The sequence below is a fragment of the Nansenia antarctica genome (assembly GCF_963989245.1).
Source record: "Nansenia antarctica genome assembly, chromosome: 2".
Taxonomy (NCBI): Eukaryota; Metazoa; Chordata; class Actinopteri; order Argentiniformes; family Microstomatidae; genus Nansenia; species Nansenia antarctica.
Genome location: NC_137675.1, coordinates 77,128,140 through 77,154,319, shown reverse-complemented (window position 1 = coordinate 77,154,319; position 26,180 = coordinate 77,128,140). Strand labels below are relative to the sequence as shown.

At 46.4% G+C, this 26,180-nt stretch overlaps 1 protein-coding gene and 1 pseudogene across 2 annotated transcripts; both read left to right on the top strand.

The window, feature by feature from the left end:
• Window positions 1-1,551: 1,551 nt before the first annotated feature.
• On the top strand, window positions 1,552-12,440 carry LOC308150651 (2-amino-3-ketobutyrate coenzyme A ligase, mitochondrial-like; annotated as a pseudogene). Its single transcript has 8 exons — window positions 1,552-1,789; window positions 2,059-2,194; window positions 2,513-2,614; window positions 3,118-3,264; window positions 3,820-3,974; window positions 4,717-4,799; window positions 10,863-11,059; window positions 12,426-12,440. The product of its transcript is annotated as a 2-amino-3-ketobutyrate coenzyme A ligase, mitochondrial-like (transcript).
• An 8,683-nt stretch (window positions 12,441-21,123) lies between these two features.
• On the top strand, window positions 21,124-25,572 carry LOC308150650 (GTPase IMAP family member 9-like; the record flags this gene model as incomplete). The annotated part of the gene is made up of 3 exons (XM_080523458.1): window positions 21,124-21,194; window positions 23,513-24,191; window positions 25,180-25,572. 3 exons carry the CDS (start codon window positions 21,124-21,126, stop codon window positions 25,570-25,572), a joined length of 1,143 nt encoding a protein of 380 aa, XP_080379584.1.
• Between the last annotated feature and the right edge of the window lie 608 nt (window positions 25,573-26,180).

The window sequence follows — 26,180 nt, the reverse complement described above, 5'->3', positions numbered from 1 at the left end:
TCATTTCCAAGACAAAACTATTCACATTACAGTTAGTTAGTGAAAATTAAACTTTACAAAGTTTTTTTTTTTTTTTTTTTTTTTTTATGAATCTGACTGGGTGGGCCAGCTGTCAATCTGGGTGGGCCTAGGCCCACCCAGGCCCACCCATAGATCCGCGCCTGCCTCAGATGACAATGGATCAGGAATTTTTTCTGCCAGGTTTGGTCCAACACTTACAAAAAAATCATTAAAGCTATTAACCACATCATGCATATTATCCTTTATAATGTTGTTATCAATAAAATATTGAGGGTAACTCTGTTGTCTAGAACCATTTTTAATAATACTATTTAATATGTCCCATATTCCCTTAATATTGTTTTTGTTAATATTCAATATTTTGCTATAATATTCCTTCCTACATACCCTTATAATATTTGTTAACTTATTTTTATATTTTTTATATTTATTTTCTGTCTCTTTAGTTCTTTGTTTAATGAATTCTCTGTAAAGTGTATTTTTCTTTTTACAGGCATTTTGTAGTCCCTTTATGATCCATGGTCGGTCTGTGTATTTTTGTTTTCTGCTATATTGTTTTAATGGACAGTTTTTCTCATATAATGAAGTGAATATTCTTAAAAATGATTCATATGCATTGTCAGTATCATTTTCTTTATATACAATTTCCCAATGCTGTGCTAGTAAGTCATTCTTTAATGCATTCATGGTTTCCTCTGTCCTCACTCGTCTGTATTTTAGTTTTTCATCTGGCTGATTTCTCTTGTAATTGCAGTCATAGACTGAAAAAACTGGTAGGTGGTCACTAATATCGTTGATTAATAGACCGCTCACTGTATTGTTTTCAATGTCATTGGTGAATATGTTATCGATTAAAGTGGCACAATGGGGTGTGATTCTGCTGGGTCTGGTGATTTTTGGATATAAACTCATACTATGCATTGTATTAATAAATTCATCTGTCATTTTGTGCTTGTTTGGATTTAGCAGATCAATGTTGAAATCACCACAGATGAAGATAACTTTTTGATTAGTTTTTGAAAACATTTTTTCTATCCAGTCGTTAAATGCTTCAACACTAGAGCCTGGTGCTCTATATATACAGCTAATTATTACATTTTTCTTTTTTTCTTTACATATTTCAATTGTTATGCATTCTAATAAGTTGTCAATCACAGTTGTCATACTTTCTACCACCTTGTAATTCAAGTTATTGTCCACATACAAAGCCACTCCTCCTCCACTCTTATTCTTTCTATTTATACAGTTAACTTCATACCCATCCAGTTCAAAATCCATTCCTTTATCAGCATTGATCCATGTTTCCGAGATGGCAATTATTTTGAATGGTTTTGTGAATTGATTTAAATATTCCTTGATGTAATTAAAGTTGGCATACAGGCTTCTGCTATTGAAATGGATTATTGATAATTTGCTGTCCGTTTTAATGGTCTGGTTGTACTGTTCATCTGTGTAGTAGCTGCAGTTGTCGTTGATGTTGTAGAAGAAATTATTCTCCGGATCTATGTCATTTTCCAAGTCTAGTAAATTATGGTCCGTGTATTGAAATGTTCTCAGTTCCAGTTCCCCATGCTCCAGATCTGCTCCAGATCCGCCACTCTGTTCTCCAGGTGCACCAGACGCTGGTCTTTCTCAGCGTTCTGGAGGCGGAGAGCCTTCACCTCCTCCACCAGGTCCAAGATGGCTTTCTGCTGTAGTTTGACAGTGGAAATCTCCTCTGTCAAGAAGTCCAGCGACCTCTTAATTTCATCGCCCTCCTCGGTTGTCAGTGCCTTCTTAGGACCCATGGTTTAGGACAAAATAAACAACAAGAAAAACAAGTCCAATAAACTCTCCTACCTACTCAGCCCTCCGGTCAAGCAAGGTCACTGGTCGTTGTCCTGTCACTTTGTGCCCTTTGAAGACCAGCCTAAAAATGCTTACCTAACGGTTTTACTCTCTGTCTGACATCAATCCGATCTCTCTCTCTCTCTCTCCCTCCATCTCTCTATCTCTCTCTCGCTCTCTCTCCATGTCTCTCCCTCTCTCTCTGTGCAGACATACTGAATTTCTGTGCCAACAACTACTGTACCTGGGCATGTCCAGCCATCCTCTGGTGGTCGAGGCAGGGATAGAGGCCCTGAAGAAGTACGGCGCCGGCTTGAGCTCAGTGAGATTCATCTGTGGCACACAGGTCATCTGAAAGACTGCTTACTTACTGTGTACACAAATTCACACCACAGAGCTGAACCGATCTGACCCAAGCTGAGCTGTACTGGGCTGTCCTGTCCTGATGACTCTGAATCCAGTGAAAACACTGAAACAGTGCTGGAAAGGAAATAGGAAAGAAGAATATATCCAAGCCAACTCAGTATGATTCGGGTCGGCCCTGTAGTGTGTAATACACGCTTGGTATTTTACTGGATTTAGTTGACATGGAGAGATCGATTGCTCTGTGATTGTTTGACTCTCTCCGAGTCTCTTCTTACTCTGTGGTAAATGTGATCCATAGAGCCTCCACAAAGACCTGGAGCAGAAGCAGGCCCAGTTTCATGAAAGGGAGGACTGCATCCTGTATGCCAGCTGTTTCGACGCCAACGCTGGGCTCTTTGAGGTTCTTGACTCTCTCGATTACAGTGATTTGTGATTATATCGCTCTCATACTATCATCATCATTTTATTTCTATTTATACAGGGAACACACTGAGACCAAGGCCTCTTCTGATGCAGCTTGTCCACTATATAAATATTTCTGATTTCAGAACAACACATTAAATATACAACACAGTAAAATACCGAAATCAAGCGTCATATAAAACAACAACATTAGTATATGTTATACCAAGAGAAACAGTCATGTCCTTCACCAAAGAGATCCTCAATCAACATTTTAAATTGTTTGAGCGGCACCAGAACTGTGTTGTGTTTTGTGGATTGTTCCAGCAGTCAAGTGCATCATCCAATATCATCATTTAGGTCCCAACACTTTTAAATGTACATCCTTCTATGATGTGATGGTATAATGTGTATGATGTTCTGTATGATATGATGTAGTTTGTTGTTGTTGTTTTTATCGTTGGATGGACAATAACGTTTTATTCTATTTTATTCTAACAGGTGCTGCTGGGCCCAGACGATGCAGTGCTGTCTGATGAGCTGAATCATGCCTCCATCATTGACGGGATCCGATTGTGTCGGGCCAAGAGGTTCCGATACAAACACATGGACCTGGGTGACCTGGAGACCCAGCTGAAAGAGGCCCAGGTGAAGGGACCGCTGTAACTGTACCACTCTCCTATACATAGAAATACATAATCTCCCTGAGATAGTTGTTATGCAGGATTCTGACTGAGGGGAAATTAGTCAAATGGGCTGCATTTGCGGTGTCTTGCGGTGAGCGGATTTCTCAACCCTGTCCTCCCTTACGGTGACATCTCTGCAATTTCAAATGAATTTGAATGATGAATTTCAATTTCAATGATGTCGTTGTGAAAAACAAAAGTGAATGCACTATTATGTTCCTCTGTTAATGCAGCGTTTTAGCTGAATTTTTTTCTGTCGGTTTTGACAATCCAATCCAGCTCCACTTTGTTCAAAATGACCGGGGAGAACCCTGGGTATGGTAGTGTGGATATAGAACACAGCCGTAGTGTCATAAAGCATGTCATGTAGAACCCTCATGAATTCCATGAAGCTTGAAACACAAACATTTGAGATGGGGGGGGCAGGGGGTTACCCTAGGCCTAGGCCTATGGATCTCAGTGTTAATGCACTACTAGGCTTTGCAATCGTTAGTAACCACGGCTCTCTCCTCCCCAGTCATCCCGTCTTCGCCTGGTCGTCACAGACGGCGTGTTCTCCATGGACGGAGACGTGGCGCCCCTGAAGGGCATCTGTCAGCTGGCAGAGCAGTACGGAGCCATGGTCTTCATCGACGAATGCCACGCCACGGGCTTCATGGGCCCAAGGGGCAGGTGAGTGAAGGAAAGAGGAAGAAATTATGGATTTTGAATCCACTGGTCATCACACCATATTATGTGGTGCTCGGTGGAGGCTTGTGGAGGTAGAAATCGGAGTACAGGCTCATTGTAAATGCATGGAATGGAATGAGGAATGCTATCAAACACGTGTGTGTTTTTGGCTCCTATTGTTAACACTTGAAGAGTTTAATTCGAAAATGCTATATCCCCCATTTCCACTGTTAATACTGAAGAGAATGATGGTTTGTGGCCAATGAATGCTGATACTGTAGGGTGGGGCCCAATAGTCTTTCCTCTATTTCTCCCATCCTTTTCTCCTCCCTTTCTTCCCCAACACACAACGGAGGAGAATATCTAAGGGGAGGAACCTTGGATCTTTTCATCCTGTGCGTTTTTTTGAAGGAGGCGAGGAGGGAGGATGCGAGGAGTAGAGTAGAGACGATTGGGACCCACCCCATATGTGACAGCGGCTGGGGAAAGGGGGAACAAGTCGGCAACCAATCAAAATGTTCCGACTTTTATTTGGAAAAATCACAACACACACTAGCTAGTCAAACCAAAATATTGCAATGCAATGGATTCGGTGAGTAATCCCCACTGCTACCTAGTTAACTATAACACTACTTTACATTGTTAGCAGGCTCATACAGGCTCAAACAAGCTATGTTAGTTGACTAGCGTGGGGCTTGTTACCCCTTTCACCAGCAGCTGTATTATTGTAATTCAATGTTTGCAGAGGTACAGATGAACTTATGGGGGTGATGGACAAGGTTCACATCATCAACTCCACACTGGGCAAAGCTCTGGGGGGTGCAGCTGGTAGGTGTGCTTCTATCCTCATAACCAGTATGCATGCTCAAGCTCCAAGATTCAAGACTTTATTCAAAGATTGCTCGGAAATTGGTTCGCTACCGCTTACATGTTAAAACAGGGAGAACTGCGTTCAATAACAACCATACACGCACTCATAACGTACTGTACCACATGGACAATGTCAGCAAGTCAATGAATGACAATGAACCTGATAATACGCAATGATCAGGATCTGTGTTCAGAAAGTGTCAGGTTGATGTCATTATGTTAAATGGTTTTGAAGCGACAGCTTAAGTGTTTCTCCATCCTTTCTCTCAGGCGGGTACACAGTAGGACAGCTTAAGTGTTTCTCCATCCAGGTGTACTCACAAATGGTTACAAATGACATGATAGACTCATTTGAAACCTTAGTTAATAAATTTAATATAAGTAATTGTAGTGCCGGAGGAAAAAGGAAAGACGTAGGCAACGTAATGATAACTGTTTAATCAAAATAACAACTTGTACTCTCCGTACAGGACCAGGAAATCGATCACCAAAACTCTTGTGTCTAAACAGGAAGTTGCAACGTTAATAATCCTCCCCTCTGCCCCTAGTGCCAGAACTGGTTCCCTCCCACTACACAACCAACAGCAAGAGGAGAACATGAACCCATAATGTAGTCACTACACCAGCCCCCCCAGTGTTCACCTCAATATTGGAAATCCTCACGGCGAGGAGGGCGTATGGCCCGGCCCCTACGATCGTAGGTAAAGTCAGGAGGTGCGGGAGGAGGTGTGACATCGCCCATCACGTCCTCCTGCAGGGAAGGACGGGGGGCAGTGACGACCGGGGGCTCGCGAGCTGCGGGGGGTTGTCGGGGTCGGAGGGGGGAATGGCCAGGGCGCTGCAGGGGAGGTAGGACTGGAGGCCGGCCTCTGCGCGGTGGCAGGGCCAAGTCCAGGGGCAGTTCAAGGTCCAAGTGGGCCGGTTTGAGGCGATCAACGGACACACACTCAGGCCTACCCCCCATGTCAACCATGAAGTTCTTGGCTCCGGCCTCGATGACACGGAAAGGCCCGTCATAAGGAGGACGTAGTGGAGTCCTGTGGCCATCATGACGAATGAAAACGAACCTCGCTGAGTGCAGCTCCGGGGGCACCCTCGAAGTAGGGACACCATGCTGCGTAGTCGGGACCGGGACGAAGGTCCTGGCGCTGTCCAGCAGGGAGGCGCGCTGAGCGGCGGCGGACCAGGGCTCCGTTGACTTGGGAATGAAGTCACCGGGGACCCGCAGCGGCTGTCCAAACACCAGCTCAGCGGACGACGACTGGAGGTCCTCCTTAGGCGCTGTCCTGAGCCCCAGCATGACCCACGGCAGCTTGTCAAGCCAGTTGCTGTCCGTGAGGCTGGCACGAAGGGCGGCCTTCATGGATCGATGGAAACGCTCACAGAGCCCGTTCGCCTGCGGGTGATAGGCGGTTGTGCGGTGGAGCTTGACCCCCAGATTCTCCGCCACCGCTGCCCACAGCTCTGAAGTAAACTGTGAGCCACGGTCAGAGGAGAGATCAGCAGGGGTGCCGTAGCGGGAGACCCACACCGCGATGAACGCCCGGGCCAGGTCGGGGGCTGTCGTTGAGGAGAGCGGAACTGCCTCCGGCCAGCGAGTCGTCCTGTCCACCATGGTAAAGAGATAGGTGTATCCGTGCGAGGGGGGCAGCGGCCCTACCAGGTCCACGTTTACATGATCGAACCTCCGCTCAGGCACAGAGAACTGCTCCAGGGGGGCCTTGACGTGTCGATGCACCTTGGCGCGCTGGCAGGCGATGCACGTGTCTACCCAGGCCCTCACATCCCTCTTGAGCCCATGCCAGACGAATTTCTCTGACACCAGCCGTGAGGACGGTTTCCTACCAGGGTGAGACAAGCCGTGTATCGCCTCGAAGGCGGGGCGCCTCCAGTTGGCGGGGACCACCGGTCGTGGCTGACCCATGGAGACGTCGCACAGGAGCGTGGCCCCTGCGTCACCGAAAACCACCTCTTCTAGGCGCAGTCCTGTGTCCGACAACTTGAGAGCCTGGACGGCGGGGTCGGCGGCCTGGTCTGCAGCCATGCGCGCGTAGTCCAAACCCAGTTGGACCGCACCAACCACCGCCCTGGAGAGACAATCCGCGACCTGGTTGGACTTCCCAGCAACGTGCTGGATGTCTGTGGTGAACTCGGATATGTAGGCGAGCTGGCGCTGTTGGCGGTCGGACCACGGCTCCGCCACCTTGGACATGGCGTGCGTGAGTGGCTTGTGGTCCACGTAGGCCGTAAACTCGCGGCCCTCCAGTAAAAAACGGAAGTGTCTGACAGCAAGCCACAGCCCGAGGAGCTCCCTGTCGAATGTGCTGTACCTTTGCTCTCTGGGAGACAGCTGGCGGCTGAAGAATGCAAGAGGCTGCCAGGCGTCCCCAACCCACTGTTCGTACACCGCTCCCACAGCAAAGTCAGAGGCGTCCGTGGTGAGAGCAGTGGGTGCCGAGGGCGAGGGGTGGGCCAACATGGCAGCGCGGGCCAGGGCCGCCTTGGTGTCCTGAAAGGCTTTGACACGCTCCGCCGTCCAGTCCACCGGCTGCTTCAGAGTCTTGCCCTTCTGGGCATCGTACAGAGGCCGCAGGATGTGAGCGATGTGGTGGAGGAAGCGATAGTAGAAGGTTACCATCCCGATGAACCCCTTGAGCTCGCTGATTGTGCTGGGGCGCGGGAAAGCAGCGACAGCTTCCACCTTCGAGGGGAGGGGGGTCACCCCCTCTGCGGAGACCCGGTGCCCGAGAAAGTCGATGGTGTTCCGTCCGAACTCACACTTCGCCGGATTGACAATCAGCCCATGTTGGCTGAGCCGTGTGAAAAGGGCCCGGAGGTGGGACAGGTGCTCCTCCTCCGTGGTGCTTGCGACGAGGATGTCATCCAAGTAGACGAAGAGGAATGGTAGGTCCCGGAGCACCGAGTGCATGAGGCGTTGGAAGGTCTGCGCCGCGTTCTTCAGGCCGAACGGCATCCGCAGAAACTCGAAGAGTCCAAATGGCGTGATTACGGCCGTCTTAGGGACGTCCTCGGGGTGCACCGGCACCTGATGGTACCCCCGTACCAGGTCCACTTTGGAGAAGAAGCGTTTGCCTGCCAGGTTCGCTGAAAAGTCCTGGACATGTGGGACCGGGTAGCGGTCAGGCTTGGACGCGTCGTTGAGGCGGCGGTAGTCCCCACATGGGCGCCACCCGCCGTCTGACTTAGGGACGATGTGCAGGGGAGACGCCCAGGGGCTGCTCGAGCGCCGAACGATGCCCACCTGCTCCATATGCGCAAACTCCGCCCTGGCGATGGCCAGCTTCTCCGGGTTGAGGCGCCTGGCCCTGGCGTGGAGGGGAGGCCCCTCGGTCTCGATGTGGTGCTCCACTCCGTGTTTCACCGTGGGCGCGGAGAAGGTGGGCTTGGTAAGGTCGGGGAATTCGGCGAGCAGCCGAAGGTACTGGTCACTTTCGGCGAGCGTATTGGACCACCCGCTGTAGACCGCCTCCCCCTGCGTACAGGCGAAGGAAGCGAAAGTCTGTGAGTTGACCAGGCGCCTGTTCCCCACGTCCACCAACAGGTTGTGGGCGCACAGAAAATCCGCACCAAGGAGGGGAAATGTGACAGCCGCTATGACAAAATCCCACGAAAAGCATTGCCCTCCGAAGCACACGTCCACCGCCCTAGTGCCATAAGAGCAGATAGGTGTGCCGTCCGCGCCTGCCAACTGCGGACCACGCTCCTCCTTCGCCACATCCGATCTCTCTGCCGGAATGATGCTCCACTGGGCACCTGTGTCACAAAGGAAACTGCGACCAGAGGCGGTGTCTTGTATGAAGAGCAGCCTGTTGGTGACGCCAGCGCTCAGGGCCACTACTGAGTGCCGGCCCCGCCGTTTCCCGTCGGTCCGAAGGTGCAGGGTGAGCGGCACCGTTTGGCCTTGGCGCCAAAAGTGGCGTGGTAGAAACAATGGCCCGCAGCGTTACCCTGCTGGCCAGAAGGTCTGGCGTCATCCTTCGCTCTCCTGCGACGGTCGGGTGGCGGGGCGGCCGCGGGAGCGAGCAGGTCGGGGGACCGTTGAGGCATGGCCAAGACGAACCGGTCCGCCTCCCTGGCCAGGGCGCGGGGCTCCATGATGGCGGTGTTGGCCAGCGCCATCCTAACTTGAGCTGGCAATGTGCGCATGAACAGCTCTGTGAAGAGGATCATGGGGTCTTCTGTACCGAGCAGGTTTAGCATCCTCTCCATGCGCGCAGAAGGCCTCTCGTCACCCAAGTCCGACATGGCAAATAGGCGACGCACCCTCTCCGCAGTGGACAGTTCAAATGTCTCTAGAAGCAGGGCCTTGAGGCGCTCATATTTGTTCGTCGTCGGGGGAGCAGACAAAAAACCTACCACTCGAGCTGCGGTGGAGCTGCCCAACATTGCCACAGCATGGTTGTACCGGTCGTCGTCGTCATCGATGTCACTTTTGTTAAAATGTGCCTCTACAATAGCAAACCATGCAGCAGGCGTTGAGTCCCAGAACTCTGGTAGCTTGAGAGTGGGAGTGTGCGCACCACGCGTTACCCTGACAGGGGATGGTGATGGCTGCCGCTGGTTTGAACGTCTTCCTCGCCCGGACATTTTGCAGGATTGTAATGTTCGCTCGCTGGTTTTTGTACACAATTACGTTAACAAAAATCCACGTCGGGGTCACCAGTGTAGTGCCGGAGGAAAAAGGAAAGACGTAGGCAACGTAATGATAACTGTTTAATCAAAATAACAACTTGTACTCTCCGTACAGGACCAGGAAATCGATCACCAAAACTCTTGTGTCTAAACAGGAAGTTGCAACGTTAATAATCCTCCCCTCTGCCCCTAGTGCCAGAACTGGTTCCCTCCCACTACACAACCAACAGCAAGAGGAGAACATGAACCCATAATGTAGTCACTACATAATAGCCATTTCTTTAAGTACTTACAAATTAGAAGCTACCTTATAACACAACAGAGGAGACAGGAACAAAGATCACATATACTGATGGAATATCTGAGCAAAAATAGAAACAGCGAAAAGACAAAAATCTCAAAACTTTACAAAATCATGCAAGAAATCAAGATACAAGAAGATAACACTAAAGAAAAATGGGAAAACGAATTAGCAATAACAATTACGGAAGAAGATTGGAAAGAAGCATGCAAAAGAATATTTAAGACAACACAATCAAAATTCTGGAAAGAATTTGCTTGGAAAATAAATATGAAGATCTTCCTAACACCGAAAATGTTGTCAAAATATAGGCCAACAGGCAACGCAGAATGCTGGAGGAAATGTACGGAACAAGAAGCCAATCACACACACATTTTTTATACATGCCCTAAATTGAAAAGGTTTTGGGAGGCAGTTCAAGTAAAAATAAAAAATACATTTACCTTACAAAATCCTATACATCCAGTCAATATTATACTCGGTCTTATTCCATTAGATATACACAGGGAGGGAGATAAATATTTGTACACTATATTACGTATTGCAGCTTTAAAGCAAATTACACGTAAATGGTTGGACTTAAACCCACCATCTGTTAATAATTGGAAAAAAACTGTTGAAGAGATAAAAGAAATGGAAAGAATTACTTATAAAGTGGGAAACCGTGAAGAGCAATTCACTATGAACTGGAGTAAATGGACAGAATGAATGAGTAGGAAGAACCCCCCCCCCCTCACCGATCCCACCCCCCTCCTATTATCTCTTACTTTTCTATCTCTATCCTTATAATTTCTCTCTTCTTTTTCTGTATTTTCTCTCTATTCTTTATTCTTTATCTTTTTATTTTTTGTTCTCTTTAAAAAAAAAAAAGTAAAAAAAAAAAAATGATGCAGGATGAACTTAGACAAGTGAAGAAAACTTGTAAAGTGTATGAAATGAACTTGAAATGTAATGTACAACCCTGCAATAAAGTATAAAAAATAAAAAATAAAAAGTGTTTCTCCATCCTTTCTCTCAGGCGGGTACACAGTAGGACAGCTTAAGTGTTTCTCCATCTTGTCTCTCAGGCGGGTACACAGTAGGACCTAAACCGCTGATCGACCTGCTGAGGCAGCGCTCTCGACCGTACCTCTTCTCCAACTCCCTCCCCCCCCCTGTCGTGGGCTGCTCCACCCGCGCTGTGGAACTGCTCCTCGCGTCCAATGAGATTGCTCAGAGCATGACGGCCAAATTACGGCAGTATTATTCATCTTTACTTTATTGGGTGAATAAACTCAATATGAATGATTGTACAGTTGTCTATAGGCAAGAATGGGCTTTAGTTGGCGAGCGGACATGCCACATATTATCCCCGTACCTCCATCCCACATGTATTCATCATCATATTTTTCAATATATCTTGTATTGTCTGAACGAACATTTATTTCGCCATATTACGTGACTTATGCACCTTAGGTTTTTGTGAACGGGACGATCAGAAAGAGATTTGTTTACCACGAAACAAGGAATGCAAAATCAAAAAACCAACGCATTACATTGGCCGTCCTATTGAGATGATAACAGTTTACAGATTGAACTCATATCTCTCGAGTATGTTTGCATATGAACACACTTATTACTATGTAGCCTATTGCATTATTTTCATACATAATACATTCAATGCGCAGCTTTCCGAGAGCCCACGGCACATGAGAGTAAAGTTAAAGTTTTATATTATAGTCTTTGAACAACAGAGCGGGACAGGCGCGAGAAACTGCCATAATATATCATACATATATCTGCCATCCCACACCTTACCTCCATCCCACATGTAGCCTATTTATCATCATATTTTTCAATATACCTCCATAGCAGTCTACACGATTTAGCTAGGCTATATCTATAATTATATTATGAGAACATCAGTATTTTATTATGAGTGGGACTGCTCAGAATAAAAATAATAATACATTATATACTGTAGGCCTATTATAAATATCCGTTCGTTATATAATATTCGTTGATGATTACATAATCAAATGTAGCCCGCAGCGCAGAGCGCAATAATGTCTTATTGAGTCAACACGAGTTGACTCGCTGGAACGAGACAGACTGATACACACCACACCTCTGCCATATCATACATCGGTCCCACATGTATTTATTTACCATCATATTTTTCAATATAAAACGGTATGATATGGCAGATATATATGGTACATTGCAGTCGTCCCGCTCCAGTTCTAGTAGATCGCCGACATCATGTTATTTGATGTACACATTTCACGGCAAGAGAATTCCAATTTGTGGCAAGAGACAGTTTATTCACCCAACAATTGTTCGTTCACTAAACATTATAACATGAACACAGTGAGGATTCAAACAAACAAAATAATTAATACACTCTGCAATTGGCTACTACAATGTTGCCAAAATCAACTAGGCCTATCTATGTTCGAAAACGAATCTACAAATATTAATCTGCGTATATCTATGGTACAACCGTCTTGCCTGTTGTGTATTATTATCATTGCCGACACAGGTCTAATCATAACTGAACATCTGATAATAAGATGAAGGGCAGTATTATTCATCTTTACTTTATTGGGTGAATAAACTCAATATGAATGATTGTACATTGTTGTCTATAGGCAAGAATGGGCTGAAACAAAAGTAGTTACAGACTCGCTCAAACTGTAGCGAGATTAGGAGACTAGCACCGTGGTCTACAGTGATATACAAAAAATACATTATATACAATATTATAAATATCCGTTTGTTATATATTATTCATTGATGAGTACATGCATAATCAAACGTAGGCTACTGCAATTACTTTGCTGCGGGAGCTATGCATGCACCACACAACTTGATAGGTACATACTGTGCAGTGTATCATTCATAACTGTACATAGGCTACACATATCATAATATCTTATCACTATTGCATGGAACTTGGGTAAACCCGCTGTGAAAAAAAAACCTCAGCTCCAACAAATCTGAAGGGATTGGGAGACAACTGTACAGTTTATCATTTTCATAACTGTCTCTACATATACATATCTTATGTATCCCTATTGCTATATATAGCCTATACATAAACACATTATGTTACATACGTATCTGTCTTATCCACTGTATCTAATTCAGCACTGAAGCCTGAAGTTTGAGCACAGTGTGTGTCCCCTTGCTACCTCTGCTGAAATAAAAGAGAATTGCAGCCTTGGAGAAAAAGATGGCAGCCGAATTCCAAGGCAAATATACAAACACACACAGAAATACTGCAAAAACGCTTTATACTAACTAGATTTTGAAAATGTAAAGATGCTGGGTGGTAGAACGCACATATCTAGGAAAAGTCATGAAAGGAGGGTCCTGACATTTGATCGAGTGCAAGGGTAGATTTGTTTTTGTACTCACTGGTGCCCTATGACACCTCACGGCTTTCCTAGTGCAATAAGCAAAAAGGACACTGGGGGTAATACAATAGACACAAACTCACAAACAAATGGCATATGAAGGTTAAAGCTGAGAAATGCTCAACTACATTGTATGTCTTTATAATCTACTACTGTGGATGTCATATGTTGCATATAAGAAGAAAAGCGCGGTGAGCTGCCTAAACGACTACCGCCCGGTGGCACTCACACCAATCATCATGAAGTGCTTCGAGAAACTAGTCCGGGCCCACATAGTCACACGCCTCCCGCCCAACCTGGATCCATACCAGTTCGCCTACAGAGCCCACAGGTCCACAGAGGACGCCATCGCGACGACTCTCCACTCCACTCTATCCCACCTGGAGAGGGGAAACAGCTACGCGAGACTGCTCTTTGTGGACTTCAGCTCTGCCTTCAACACCATCCTTCCAGACAGGCTAGTGACCAAACTACTAGACCTGGGACTATCACACTCTATATGTGCATGGATCAAGGACTTCCTGTCCGACCGCCCCCAGAGGGTGCGGGTGGGCTCCCACACCTCCACAGCCCTCAGACTCAGCACTGGGTCCCCCCAGGGCTGCGTGCTAAGCCCCATCCTCTACAACCTCTACACCTACGACTTCACCCCCGTCCACCCCAGCAACTCCATCGTAAAGTTTGCAGACAACACCACCGTGGTGGGCTGCATCTCGGGGGGGGGACGAGGCGGCGTACAGGGATGAGGTAGAGCAGCTGAGCAAGCTGTGCAAGGTTAACAACCTGCTGCTGAACCAGTCAAAGACCCAGGAAATCATCGTGGACTTCAGGAGGAAAAAATCTGAGGTCCAGCCCCTGCTCATCGACGGAGGGAGCGTGGAGAGAGTCTCAACCCTCCGATTCCTGGGGGTGCACATACAGGATGACCTGTCCTGGAAGAACAACACAGCAGCCATCATCAAGAAGGCACAACAGCGGCTCTTCTTCCTGAGAGTCCTCAGGAAGGACCACACCAGACAGGAGATACTGGTGGCCTTCTACCGCTGCGCAGTGGAGAGCATCCTCACCTACTGCATCTGCAACTGGTTCTCCAGCTGCACAGCCGCAGAGAGGAAAGCGCTACAGAGAGTCGTGAGAACGGCCCAGAAGATCACCGGTGCCCCCCTCCCCTCTCTGGAAGAACTGTACAACACACGCTGCCTCAGGAAGGCCTCCAAGATCTCCAGAGACCCATCCCACCCTGGGTACGAACACTTTGCTCGGCTGCCCTCGAACAGGCGGTACAGGACCATGTTCGCAAGGACAAACAGACTGAAGCTCAGCTTCTACCCCAGGGCCATCCAGGCCCTGAACACAGCAAAGACCTAGGTTCTGGGCCCTGGACAGTCTGGACGGATTGATGGCAGCTGCTGGATTGAAAAATCAGGTGTAGTGCTGAGGCACAAATGTGTACATTTCAAGCCTGTAAACTGCGACACTTTAAATGAATGTGCAATAACACTATGTGCAATATGACAACCCTAGGGTACATAAGGTTGCAGAGAAATAGGAAATGTTAGAATAGGTATAGCATAGCATAGAGTACAGCACAGTGTTTTATCTGTACAGTATAGTATAGTGAATAGTGTACATAGCCTTTATTTATGTAAACCAGCTCCTTTCCCTTCTTGTCTTTTTTTTTTTTTTTTTCTTTCCTAGCACCAGGGGAGCCACCCCTCCCAAATGTCGTTGTTTGGTACCTGTACTATAGCAATGACAATAAAGACCATGCACCATTCACCATTCATTCACCATAAAGTTATGCTCTGTATATATATATATGGGTATAGTACACTTAAGTCACTTTTCCACTACGTTGCAGACCTGGTGCTGACCTGGTGCTGACCCAGGTCAGCCCGCTTCGGTCCCCTTTTCCATTCGTCGGTCCAGGTTGCTTCGGTCCCAGGTCCCAGGTCCCACATCCGTGCAGGGTCTTTTTAATTTCATATCCGGGTGTCTTTGCCAGGCTGCGTGTGACGTGTGACGCTGCACACCGTTGATTGGTCAATGGACAATCGTCATCCCATGTCCCATCCCATATTATTTCTTCACAACCGCCATCTTGAAAATACCACATTCACTAGGAAAATGTCACTACATTTTCTGTAATAGCTTATTAATAAAGATTCGGAAAATTATGCTGACCATCGTATTATCTTAGTTTAATGTCATTTCAATGAATCATATAACTTTTATTTACAACAAGCACAACACAAAAATCGCTATTATGCACCGTGTTTGTCCGTGAATAACACCGGCTGTGGAGGTGGTAAAAAAACACAATACTCCTTTGCTAACTTCACCATCTGTCTACAGTCATTTTGAGCCCTTAACCGCCGTGTTGACACCCCGAGAAGTTATGCTTTTAACCGTAAACTCGATGAACCGGGAGTTCGCCCGCAGCCGTCCAGCCATTTTCACCACAAATCAAGGACCCCAATTGAAATAAGCCAGTGGCTTTCTTGGGTTTTTATCCTTTTAGTTGACCTTGTATGCAATATGTACTTTCATGTACCTACTTCTGCAAATCTTCTAATAAAGTTTTCAATCAATCAATCAAAAACCATTCACTCATGAGTCAAATGCCGGTTTTAACAGGGAATTCGCTCCGCGCTGTGTCCACGGTGATAGGAGTGGAGGATCGACTCCATTCAAAAACTTTTGAATTCCCTGGCTTCTCCTCTTTCCGGACATGTTTGAATTGTTATCCTAACCCCCGGTAAACCGAAGTTATTAACCCGCAAACGGCACCGTGTTTGTCTGTGAATAACACCGGCTGTGTCATGAGTCAAATTCCGGTAGATTCGCGTCTTGTCGGCGTTTCCCGATGATGATACTACAGTTCATAAAGCAGACAAGTGAAGGCAGTGGTTTTAAGGGTTCAAAAAACATGACTTTATTATGTGTACATAGCTTCCTCTCTCTCTTTCTCTTTCTCTCCAAAAAAATCACTGCTGTTGCTGTGTACACCCGGAAGCTTTTTGCCAGGCTGCGTGTGACGCGTAACTCCGCCTACTATCCTCTACTCCTCCTACTAGCTCCGGGTCTGTGTGTATAATGGAAACCAGAACAGATCAAAAGTGACCCGACCTGACCCCGAAGTGATGCGAACTGCGCTAAAGCGGGACCCAGATGGAAAAGTGCCATTACACACAGGACAAAGTGGCCTGGAACCCACAGTGGAAGGATAAAGGCATCCTTCTGATCAGCATGTTCCTGTTCAAAACCATGTACTGCATTTATCATTTTTATCCAACACTTAACTGGGGTGTGCATGATTATGAATTACATGATCATTTGATGAAGTCCTTTCTCATACATGTAGTGTTTTTTTTTGGGGCTTAGTGTTAGGAAACCATTTAATTTACCTTGATGAAATCAAGTAAAAAAAAAAAGAAGGTATTTAGGACCAACACAGCTAATGTGCTGATGTCCCATGAAGGGTATGCCAATTGTAATGCTGGATACAATGTTGTCTACATAGCTGTTTATCTTATTCAAATACCGGCTCAATCATTTGACTTACTGGGAAATGGCTCATGGGATCACAGTTGTGGGGCTGGACCCACGTTGCGGTTACATGAAGGTCAGCAATGAAAACCTCCTTTCCCTGTAGAATTCAAGTGCATCTAAAATTAGTCAATGCTAGAAAATGGTACGTAAAACATATGGCTGAGTTCCAGCTATCTATTAAAATCACAACAAGGCATATAAGCCACAACATTACCTTTTCATCCAGTCACTTCAACAATCAACTATCCTTAGTATAAACATTTCTTGCATAAATGATTTGAAAAAAACATACCGTCGTAAGGCGATGACGTAGTCTATGCAAATATGCAGGCGCGGTATGATGACACGCTACAACCACTCCAACCAAATATGGTCCATCAAGCTTCCGGGTGATAGGCGTGATGTCCGCAGTTGGATATACTTGGAGAGTGTTTGTAAGGCTGGCGGCCATCTTAGGTGAGTCTGGTTGTGTTGTAAGGCTGGCGGCCATCTTAGGTGAGTCCGGTTGTGTTGTAAGGCTGGCGGCCATCTTAGGTGAGTCTGGTTGTGTTGTAAGGCTGGCGGCCATCTTAGGTGAGTCTGGTTGTGTTGTAAGGCTGGCGGCCATCTTAGGTGAGTCTGATTGTGCTGTAAGGTTGGCGGCCATCTTAGTTGAGTCTGGTTGTGCTGTAAGGCTGGCGGCCATCTTAGGCGAGTCTGGTTGCGTTGTAAGGCTGGCGGCCATCTTAGGTGAGTCTGGTTGTGTTGTTAGGCTGGCGGCCATCTTGGGTGAATCTGCAGGGCTGCCAAGTTTCACCAAAAGTTTGGAGTGAGATTTTTTGGCGGTGGAGCGACCCCAAACTGTTTCAGTATGACTTTTATTAAACTGCGGTTCCTCCCGCGCACGCCCACATACAACATCCGGGTCTTACATGCAACATTATCAGGTCACCCCTAGGTGTTTTGATTGATTGATTGAAAACTTTATTAGAATGTTTGCAGAAGTAGGTACATGAAAGTACATATTACATACAAGGTCAACTAAAAGGATAAAAACCCAAGAAAGCCACTGGCTTATTTCAATTGGGGTCCTTGATTTTCAATTCATCGTTACATGTAAGACAGACATAAGAAAAAAACTAGTACTATCTACAAGATAATACAGACAAATAACTATTACTATCTACAAGATAAACGTACATCCATCATGGGAAGAACAATACAACAAAACATAAGGTATCGGGTAGGACAGGTGGGGACATACACCACAGGTGGGGGCGGGGGACAAAACACAAAGTATGTACAGTGGGTAGTTCGGGTCTTTTAATCTGATTTTTGTTTTTGTTTTTGTTGTTTTAGAGGGTCCAGTTACGGATTGCAGCCTCCTGTAAATGTTTTTTGAGAGTGGTTTTGAAGGTGGGCAGTGTTTTGCACTCCTTTAAGATTATAGGAAGGGCGTTCCACATTTTTACTGCATAGTTTGCAAACGAGTTTAACCCCTTGTTTGTGGTGCAACGCGGTTGAACGTGGTTCGTGGAGCTTCCTCTGGTGTTGTATGTGTGGACGTTGTTCACTTTTTGGAAGTATGTTGACAGGTACTTGGGTGTCTTTGTGGTGTAGCGTATCTTGAAGACCAGGCCCATTGCAAGCTGCTGCACTCCATGTGCACTGCATGTGTCCTAGGGTTGAGGCCTAGCAGAAGCCTAACCAGTTTATTTTGGGCTGTCTGGAGTCTTGTTTTATGGGCCTTTGTGGTTCTATAGTACCATGATGTTACGGCATAGTCGAAGTGACATTGAATGAGAGCTCCTGATAGGGTCCTCAGTGTGTTTTTACTGACAAGTGAGGATATCCTGTACAAGAATCTAGTTCTATGGTTCACTTTTTTGATTACTTTTGCTGCCATTTTATCTCCGGAAAGATTTGCCTCTAAGATGGAGCCCAGGTATGTAATATCCTCTTAATGTGTGTAATATCCTCTTAATGTGTCCCTGTAACACAGGCTACTAACATATGTGTGGTGGCCTGGGAAAACCCTTCACATGGTGGCATTTTGACATTTTCATTTTTTTATATTTCCATGAATTAGAAGTTTTTATTTTAAAAAGTTATGAGCATTTTAATGTTTCATGTCAAAAAAAGTAAAAGGTGAAAAATGCTGCCCCCATGCTGCCCTCGACTCCTTTCTCCTCCGGGTCGGGGGAGGAGCCTATGCAGATCGGCCGGTCTCGTTTGTCTGCTTGTGATGCGGTGTTAGTCTGCTCGCCTCTTCGGTATGCGAGGGACAGATCCATTTGTGTGTCTTCTAGTTAAGATTGTATTACTTTATGCTTAAAGGGTTTTCCCAGGCCACCACACATATGCCTATATGTAACATCTCCTTTCCTTTAGCTGTTTGCAAATGACATGCTTGCATCTCCGTCTGCAATTCCATTGACAATAACAATCCCAAACATTAACAATAGCATTACAACATTGCATTATTTCCCTTTTTCTTTTTTTCTTTTTTTCTGAACAAAGAACAACAGTCCAGTACAGCCGTCTGAGGCAAAGTCAAAACAGTCCGAGAAGAGCTGTCCCTTTACTCACCCCTTCCTTTTTTTCCCCATTTTTTTTTCAAAGTCATAAGTCCAGTCGTTGTGGCGGCCGTGACAGGCGACCACTCCGTGAGTAGACACCCTGGCCTGCGGCGTCGCCGGTGCCCTTGGTGTACGAGGATGTACCTCGCCGCCTGTCTCCCCCCGACTTGAGACAATCCATGTCTCGGCTGAGGCAGTCTCCCCAGCGACCTGGGTCTGGTCAGGACTGCTCCGCTCAGACCGTAGAATGTCTGTCTGTTGCGCTTGAGCTGAGCGCTCTGCAACACGCAGATCCACTCGGTTGCGTCTGTACAGTGTGCCGTCGAGCGGGGAGCGACTCTCTGGAGGCACTGGCCTCGTCGCCACCGCCCTGTGCGATCACCTGGCAGAGGCCTCATCCTAATGTGATCTCCAACATCCAGCTCTGGAAGGTCTCTGGCAGACGTGTCATAGAATGACTTGGCGACCCGCCGTTTCCACCGCAGCTTCTCTGCCACTCCGTCCACCACACAAGCAGGCTGTCCGCGACGGGCAGTGAAGTTTTGAGCCTGCGTGCCATTAAGCGCTGGGCCGGGCTGCTGTCCAACCCCTCTGTGGGTGTGTTGCGCCAGTGAAGGATGGCCATCCACGCATCCGTGCCATCCAATTTCGCCCGCTTGCAGAGTGACTTGACAATCTTAACGGCCGACTCAGCCTTGCCGTTGGATCGAGGATGTCGGGGTGAGGATGTGACATGGGCAAACCCCCAGCTCGCTGCAAACTTCCTGAACCGTTCGCATGCAAACTGTGGGCCGTTGTCCGAGACCACCCTCTCTGGCTGCCCATAACGTGCAAACTGAGCTTTGCAGCGCGTGATGAGCGTGTCAGCAGACAGATCTGGCAGCTGGTCGATTTCCCAGAAATCCGAATACTGGTCCACAATGACGAGAAAGTCCTTGCCCGCATATGAGTAGACGTCCATACTCACTGCCTGCCACGGGCGCACCGGTATGTCATGCGACATCATCGGTTCCTTCTGCTGGACCCGTGCGTACTCATTGCATGCGGAGCAGTTCGCCACAAAGTCCTTTATCTCCGCTCTCATGTTCGGCCAGAAGAGCGTATCCCTGGCCCGTCTGTAACACGCCTCCCCACCAATGTGGCTAGCGTGTATGCGTTTGAGCAGCTCAGATCTCATGGCTTTTGGTATGACGACGCACTGTCCCCTGTACAACGCTCCGTCTTGAACATTCAGCTCGTCTCTGAAGGGCCAGTATTCCCGCACTGCCAGCGGAGTGTCCTCTTTAAAGTCTGGCCAGCCACTGAGGATCACAGATGCCAGCTCCTGAAGCACATCATCCGTCTCTGTGTGCTGCACAATCTGGTGGAATCTGAAAGCCGTAACGTCCAGGTGCTGCGCCTGGTCCAGCTGTGAATACCCGGCCTGGGTGCTGTTCACGGCGCACACAGCATGCTGCACGTACGGGGTGTCAGACCCACGGCACGGCTTCTTGAATATTGTGATAAGCGGCTTGTGGTCTGTTTCTGCAGTGATAGCCTCCCTGCCATACAGGTACTGGTGGAATCTCTGGCAGGCAAAGACTATGCTCAAACACTCCTTCTCAATCTGAGCGTAGTTTTGCTCTGTCGGCGTTAGTGCCCTCGATGCAAAAGCCACCGGCTGTCCCCCTTGTAACAAACAGCCCCCCAGCCCGGTCATGCTGGCGTCGCTCTGGACCGTGACAGGCTTTGTGATATCATAGTACTTGAGGACGGGCGTGCAGGTGACCATACGCTTCACTCCGCGCACTGCATCTTCGTGTTTGGGCAACCAGTGCCACATGACGTCCTTATCCAAGAGCCTGCGGAGCGGCTCACAGACCTCCGAGAGCTTTGGCAGTAACTTTGCAAGGTACGTCACGAACCCAATAAAGCGCTGCACTGCTTTCACGTCGGTGGGTGTCGGCAAATCAGAGACCCTATAAAAACAAAGACATTGATTCCAGAATGACATTAACTATTATCCTTGCATTAAGATGGACTCAATGGACCCATCAGTCCTCCAAAAAAAAAGAAAAAAGAAAGTGTAGCCCCCTCTAGTGGTTGTGGCCCTAAAGTTTCACCAGCAGAGGTCAGATGTGTATGACTTGGCTGAGCCAGATAAACCCAGTCAACCCAGAGGGACAAAGGAGGACATTTCTAGTCTTAAAGAGCCACCTGTCAAAGACAGTAAACCACTCTCTGGCTATATGCTGCTGGCATTCACATCATACAGGGAGAGGACACAAGCCCTTTTGCTGTAATTGATATTGGTTTATGTATAGACAGACATGCAATAATATGCATACCATTAAAGAATATCACGTGAATTGTTATGTATTTTATTGGGTAATTAATTCTCCCTCTATCTTGATTTGTGTGAAGTGTGTGGTGATGTATGTTTTTGTGCACTTTAAATAAAGTTTAATTTGATTTGAATCAATGGCTTAGTTGTGTCAATACTGCATATACTGTATCTAGTGGTCTTTTCTCGAGATTTAATTCATGTTTAACATCAATAATTGGTCCTTCATGGACCTTAACCACATACAGTAGATAGATAGATAGATAGATAGATAGATAGATAGATAGATAGATGCATTTTGTTCAATAGTTACCAACTGAACAACCATGATTGCAGCTCTAGTTCCAGAGTGTGAGTTTGTTATGATAGAACGTAGGTATGCATGCAGGCATCCCTCAGTGCCAGCCAGCTTCCTCATCTGACCAGTTTGATCAGTGCTTATCAGGAATCACTGGGGGGTGACAAACATTAGACAGTAGCACATTACCAGTGAAGGGGAGGCCCTCCAGTGTTTTGTTGCATTCAACACAAACAATGGCCCCTTTAACCTCCCTAGCTATACTGTCTGCTTGCAACTGCCATTGACACGATAGAGAAGCAGTTTTCCTAAAGTTGATTTCTGGCACATCCCTGATTGAGGAAAGTAGGTGTGTGCGTGTGCGTGGGTGTGCGTGCATGTGAAAGTGGCTCTTCCTGTTGTAGGTTATCATGCAAGTACAGTAAGCATCTAACCGGTTTGATCATGTGGTTCTCAGAGCAGATCAATGAAGAGGCAGCCTTTGAACGCCATTCCTCGTGTCACAGTGCTCTGGCTCTTTACATCCATGTGTTTCATTTGACTCAAAGAAGAGGGGAGGTAAGTGAACTTTTCCTCTGACTGATCTTGTTGTTTAGTTCACTTTCTCTGGGTTTTATTCATGTAGGGCAGGTGTGGGTGCAGGGCAGGCATTCTTAACCAGTCAGCAACACACCAGATTTAAGTCACCAATCAAATTGTTGAGCGTGGAGCAAGATCCCAAAACATTTCACTATGTCAATTACAACTGTATGCGACAAGTGCCAAATAGTGACAAATAAATATATATGCGACAAGTGACAAATACAATTTGGATTTGAAGTGATGCAAGGCTGCATTCTTTGAATAGTTGATCCAGATGTGTTATTGCTTGATTAGAACAAAAACAGGCACCCACATCGACCATCTGTGGAAAGATTGCACACCCCTGACATAGAGACGTTTTCGTCCATGTTTGATATTCTAGAGCTGTTAAGCATTGGTTCCAGACTGAGAAACATGACAACAATCTCATCTAATGTTTTGGTCAATCAGTGCTTCAGAGTCAAGAGAGGAGTACAGACACAAGGAGAGGAAAACAAAAACAAACATGGCCTCAAATCTTGGTGAGCGTTTATAAATATCTCCTATTGTATTAAGAGTAATTGTGTGAAATAATATCTTTTTTCTTTCAATTTGTATAACATTTTCACTGTCAACAAATCAAACTTAATATTACACTTTGGGCCCAAAACTAGTACATGAATAGCTAATGTGGCATAGTAATTTGCAGTCTATTATGCACAGTCTTGAATTATAACAAATTTTTATTTAACCAAATGGCAGCCCCATCATTTGGTTTGCTATGAAGCTGTGGGATGGGCTTGTAGAAGTTTGTAGTTAACAGTTCAGGGTTTAACTTAGTACCAAACGTATTGACAGAAATGCTAGTTTTGTGTTCCATGGGCAGAAAGGAAAAAACAGCACTTGTTGCAGTTACAGTATGCATTAAAACCTTAAAAAATAGTTCTAGCAAGTGCCGGTTCTGCCATTCTGTGTATCTCCTTGTGTTAATAGTGACCAAAATTCCCAACTTTGTCTCTGACTGTAGCAAACCACTTCTCTTTACAGGCACCACAGAGGAGCTGAGGGTTGTGCTGCTGGGGAGTAAAGGAGACGGGAAGAGTTCAGCAGGAAACACCATCCTGGACAGAGAGGAGTTTGGGTTAGGGAGAATTGCTCAGTGTTTGAAGAGACAGGGAGAAGTAGCAGGGAGGCAGGTCACTGTGGTCGACACTCCAGGATGGTTGAGATATGCATTTGTTGAACACACGTCTGAGCTGGTTAAACAGGAGATTGTGCTCAGTTCATCTCTGTGTCCCCCTGGACCCCATGCTCTCCTCCTGGTCATACGAGTGGATTTATCATTTAAAGATAAAGAGAAAGCATCTTTAGAGGAACATCTGGAGCTTCTCAGTGATAGAGTATGGAGTCACACTATGTTGCTATTCACCAATGGTGACTATATGGGAGACACAAGCATCGAGCAGTACATTGAGAGTGAAGGGCAGGACCTCCAGCAGCTTGTTGAGAAATGTGGGAACAGGTATCATGTCTTCAACAATAACAACAGGGGTGATGGCACTCAGGTCACAGAGCTGCTGGAGAAGATAGAGGAGATGGTGGCAGGAAACAGAGGCAGGCATTATGAGATAGACAGGAAGTTATCACAGGCAGTGGAGGAGAAGAGGAGGACAGAGACGGAGAGAGCGAAACAGAGGCAGATGAAGGTGCAGAGACAGAGAGAGACCCTCAGATCAATGAAAGGTAGGTTTATGTCTTTCATTGATGTAGATGTTCTGTATCACACTTGTCTATTTTACATTCTGAAATATTTGAAATTATTGGAAAAAAAAATGTTATCCCCACCATGCTTTGCTATGAAGCTGTGGGATTGGCCTTTAGAGATGTGTAGTGTACAGTTCAGGGGTTAACTCAAAACTAAACTCTTCTTGACTACCAAGTCTAACTAATGAACAGTTGGCTATATGATACTCTCCATATATGTCTGTGACAGGTGACTCCCTCCATCTCTCAGAGCTGAGGGTTGTGCTGCTGGGGTCCACAGAGGCTCTGTTTTCACTTTCCAATAGAATTTCCTTTTCAAATGTACTGAAACGCTCGTTTAGTTCAAGTAATCAGAGAGCCTATGAACATGAAATTAGCTGAAGCAGAGTGTGTGTTCCATGGGCAAAAAGGGAAAAACAGCACTTGCTGCAATTACAGTATGCATTAAAACCTTATAAAGTATTTCTAGCGAGTGCTGGTTCTTCCATTCTGTGTATCTCCTTGTGACACTGCACTCTGAAGTTTGGTAACGGGTTGAGCACTCCATTCCCATATTCTATTGTGAAGAAGCAGAGCAGTATCTATGCACCTCTATGCAGTGTTGTGTTAATAGTGACCAATATTCCCAACTTTGTCTCTGACTGTAGCAAACCACTTCTCTTTACAGGCACCACAGAGGAGCTGAGGGTTGTGCTGCTGGGGAATAAAGGAGATGGGAAGAGTTCAGCAGGAAACACCATCCTGGGCAGAGAAGAGTTTGGGTTAGGGACAACTACTCAGTGTTTGAAGAGACAGGGAGAAGTAGCAGGGAGGCAGGTCACTGTGGTTGACACTCCAGGATGGTCGAGATATGCATTTGTTGAACACATGTCTGAGCTGGTTAAACAGGAGATTGTGCTCAGTGCGTCTCTGTGTCCCCCTGGACCCCAGGCTCTCCTCCTGGTCATAGATGTGGAGTTTTCATTTGAAGAAAATATCAATGTATCTTTAGAGGAACATCTGGAGCTTCTCAGTGATAGAGTCTGGAGTCACACTATGTTGCTATTCACCAATGGGGACTGTTTGGGAGACACAAGCATTGAGCAGTACATTGAGAGTGAAGGGCAGTACCTCCAGCAGCTTGTTGAGAAATGTGGGAACAGGTATCATGTCCTCAACAATAACAACAGGGGTGATGGCACTCAGGTCACAGAGCTGCTGGAGAAGATAGAGGAGATGGTGGCAGGAAACAGTGAACATTATGACAGTGGAGATAAACCAACACCACTGCCACTCAGGAGAACACAGAGCATGGAGTGGAAGCCTCCCAGTAGTGAGTATTGATCAATAAAGACAACAGACAGGGATCAATAACAACACACACATTTGTTTTAAAACATTTTAAAATAACCAGATGACAAAGAAATCCCTACCCAAGCATAGATGTCACCAATCCATTATTTAATAGGATATCATATTTAATACTACTCATCTGTATCTGTATGTTTTCTCCTCCTGTGAGTGGATCTGACAGATCATCCATGAGAAGCTCTGGATATGGATCCAAAACAAGCTCTAGACTCGGTTCTTGGTTTGGATCTCAGCGCTCCAGAACCTGGTCTCTGAGTTCTGGTATCGGCTCCATCGCTGAGTCTGAGAGAAGCTCAGGACCACGGTGGCTCAAGCTACCAAAGTTCCTCAGGCGAAGACCAGATGATGGTGATACTGAAGCTGGATCAGACGCCCACCCAGAGAGAGACACTTAAGAAGAAGAGAGACACCCTATTGAATTTGATATACCTGATATACCTGTATATATTCCCCATAGACCCCATAGAAAAGGTCTCAATACTGAGGATGTAAAGACTGAGAGCCAGAGAGAGACACACACTTAGTCCGTTTATGCCTTGGGCCGGCCTTAGCTCCAGCCCTAACCCTAGCTCCAGCCCTAA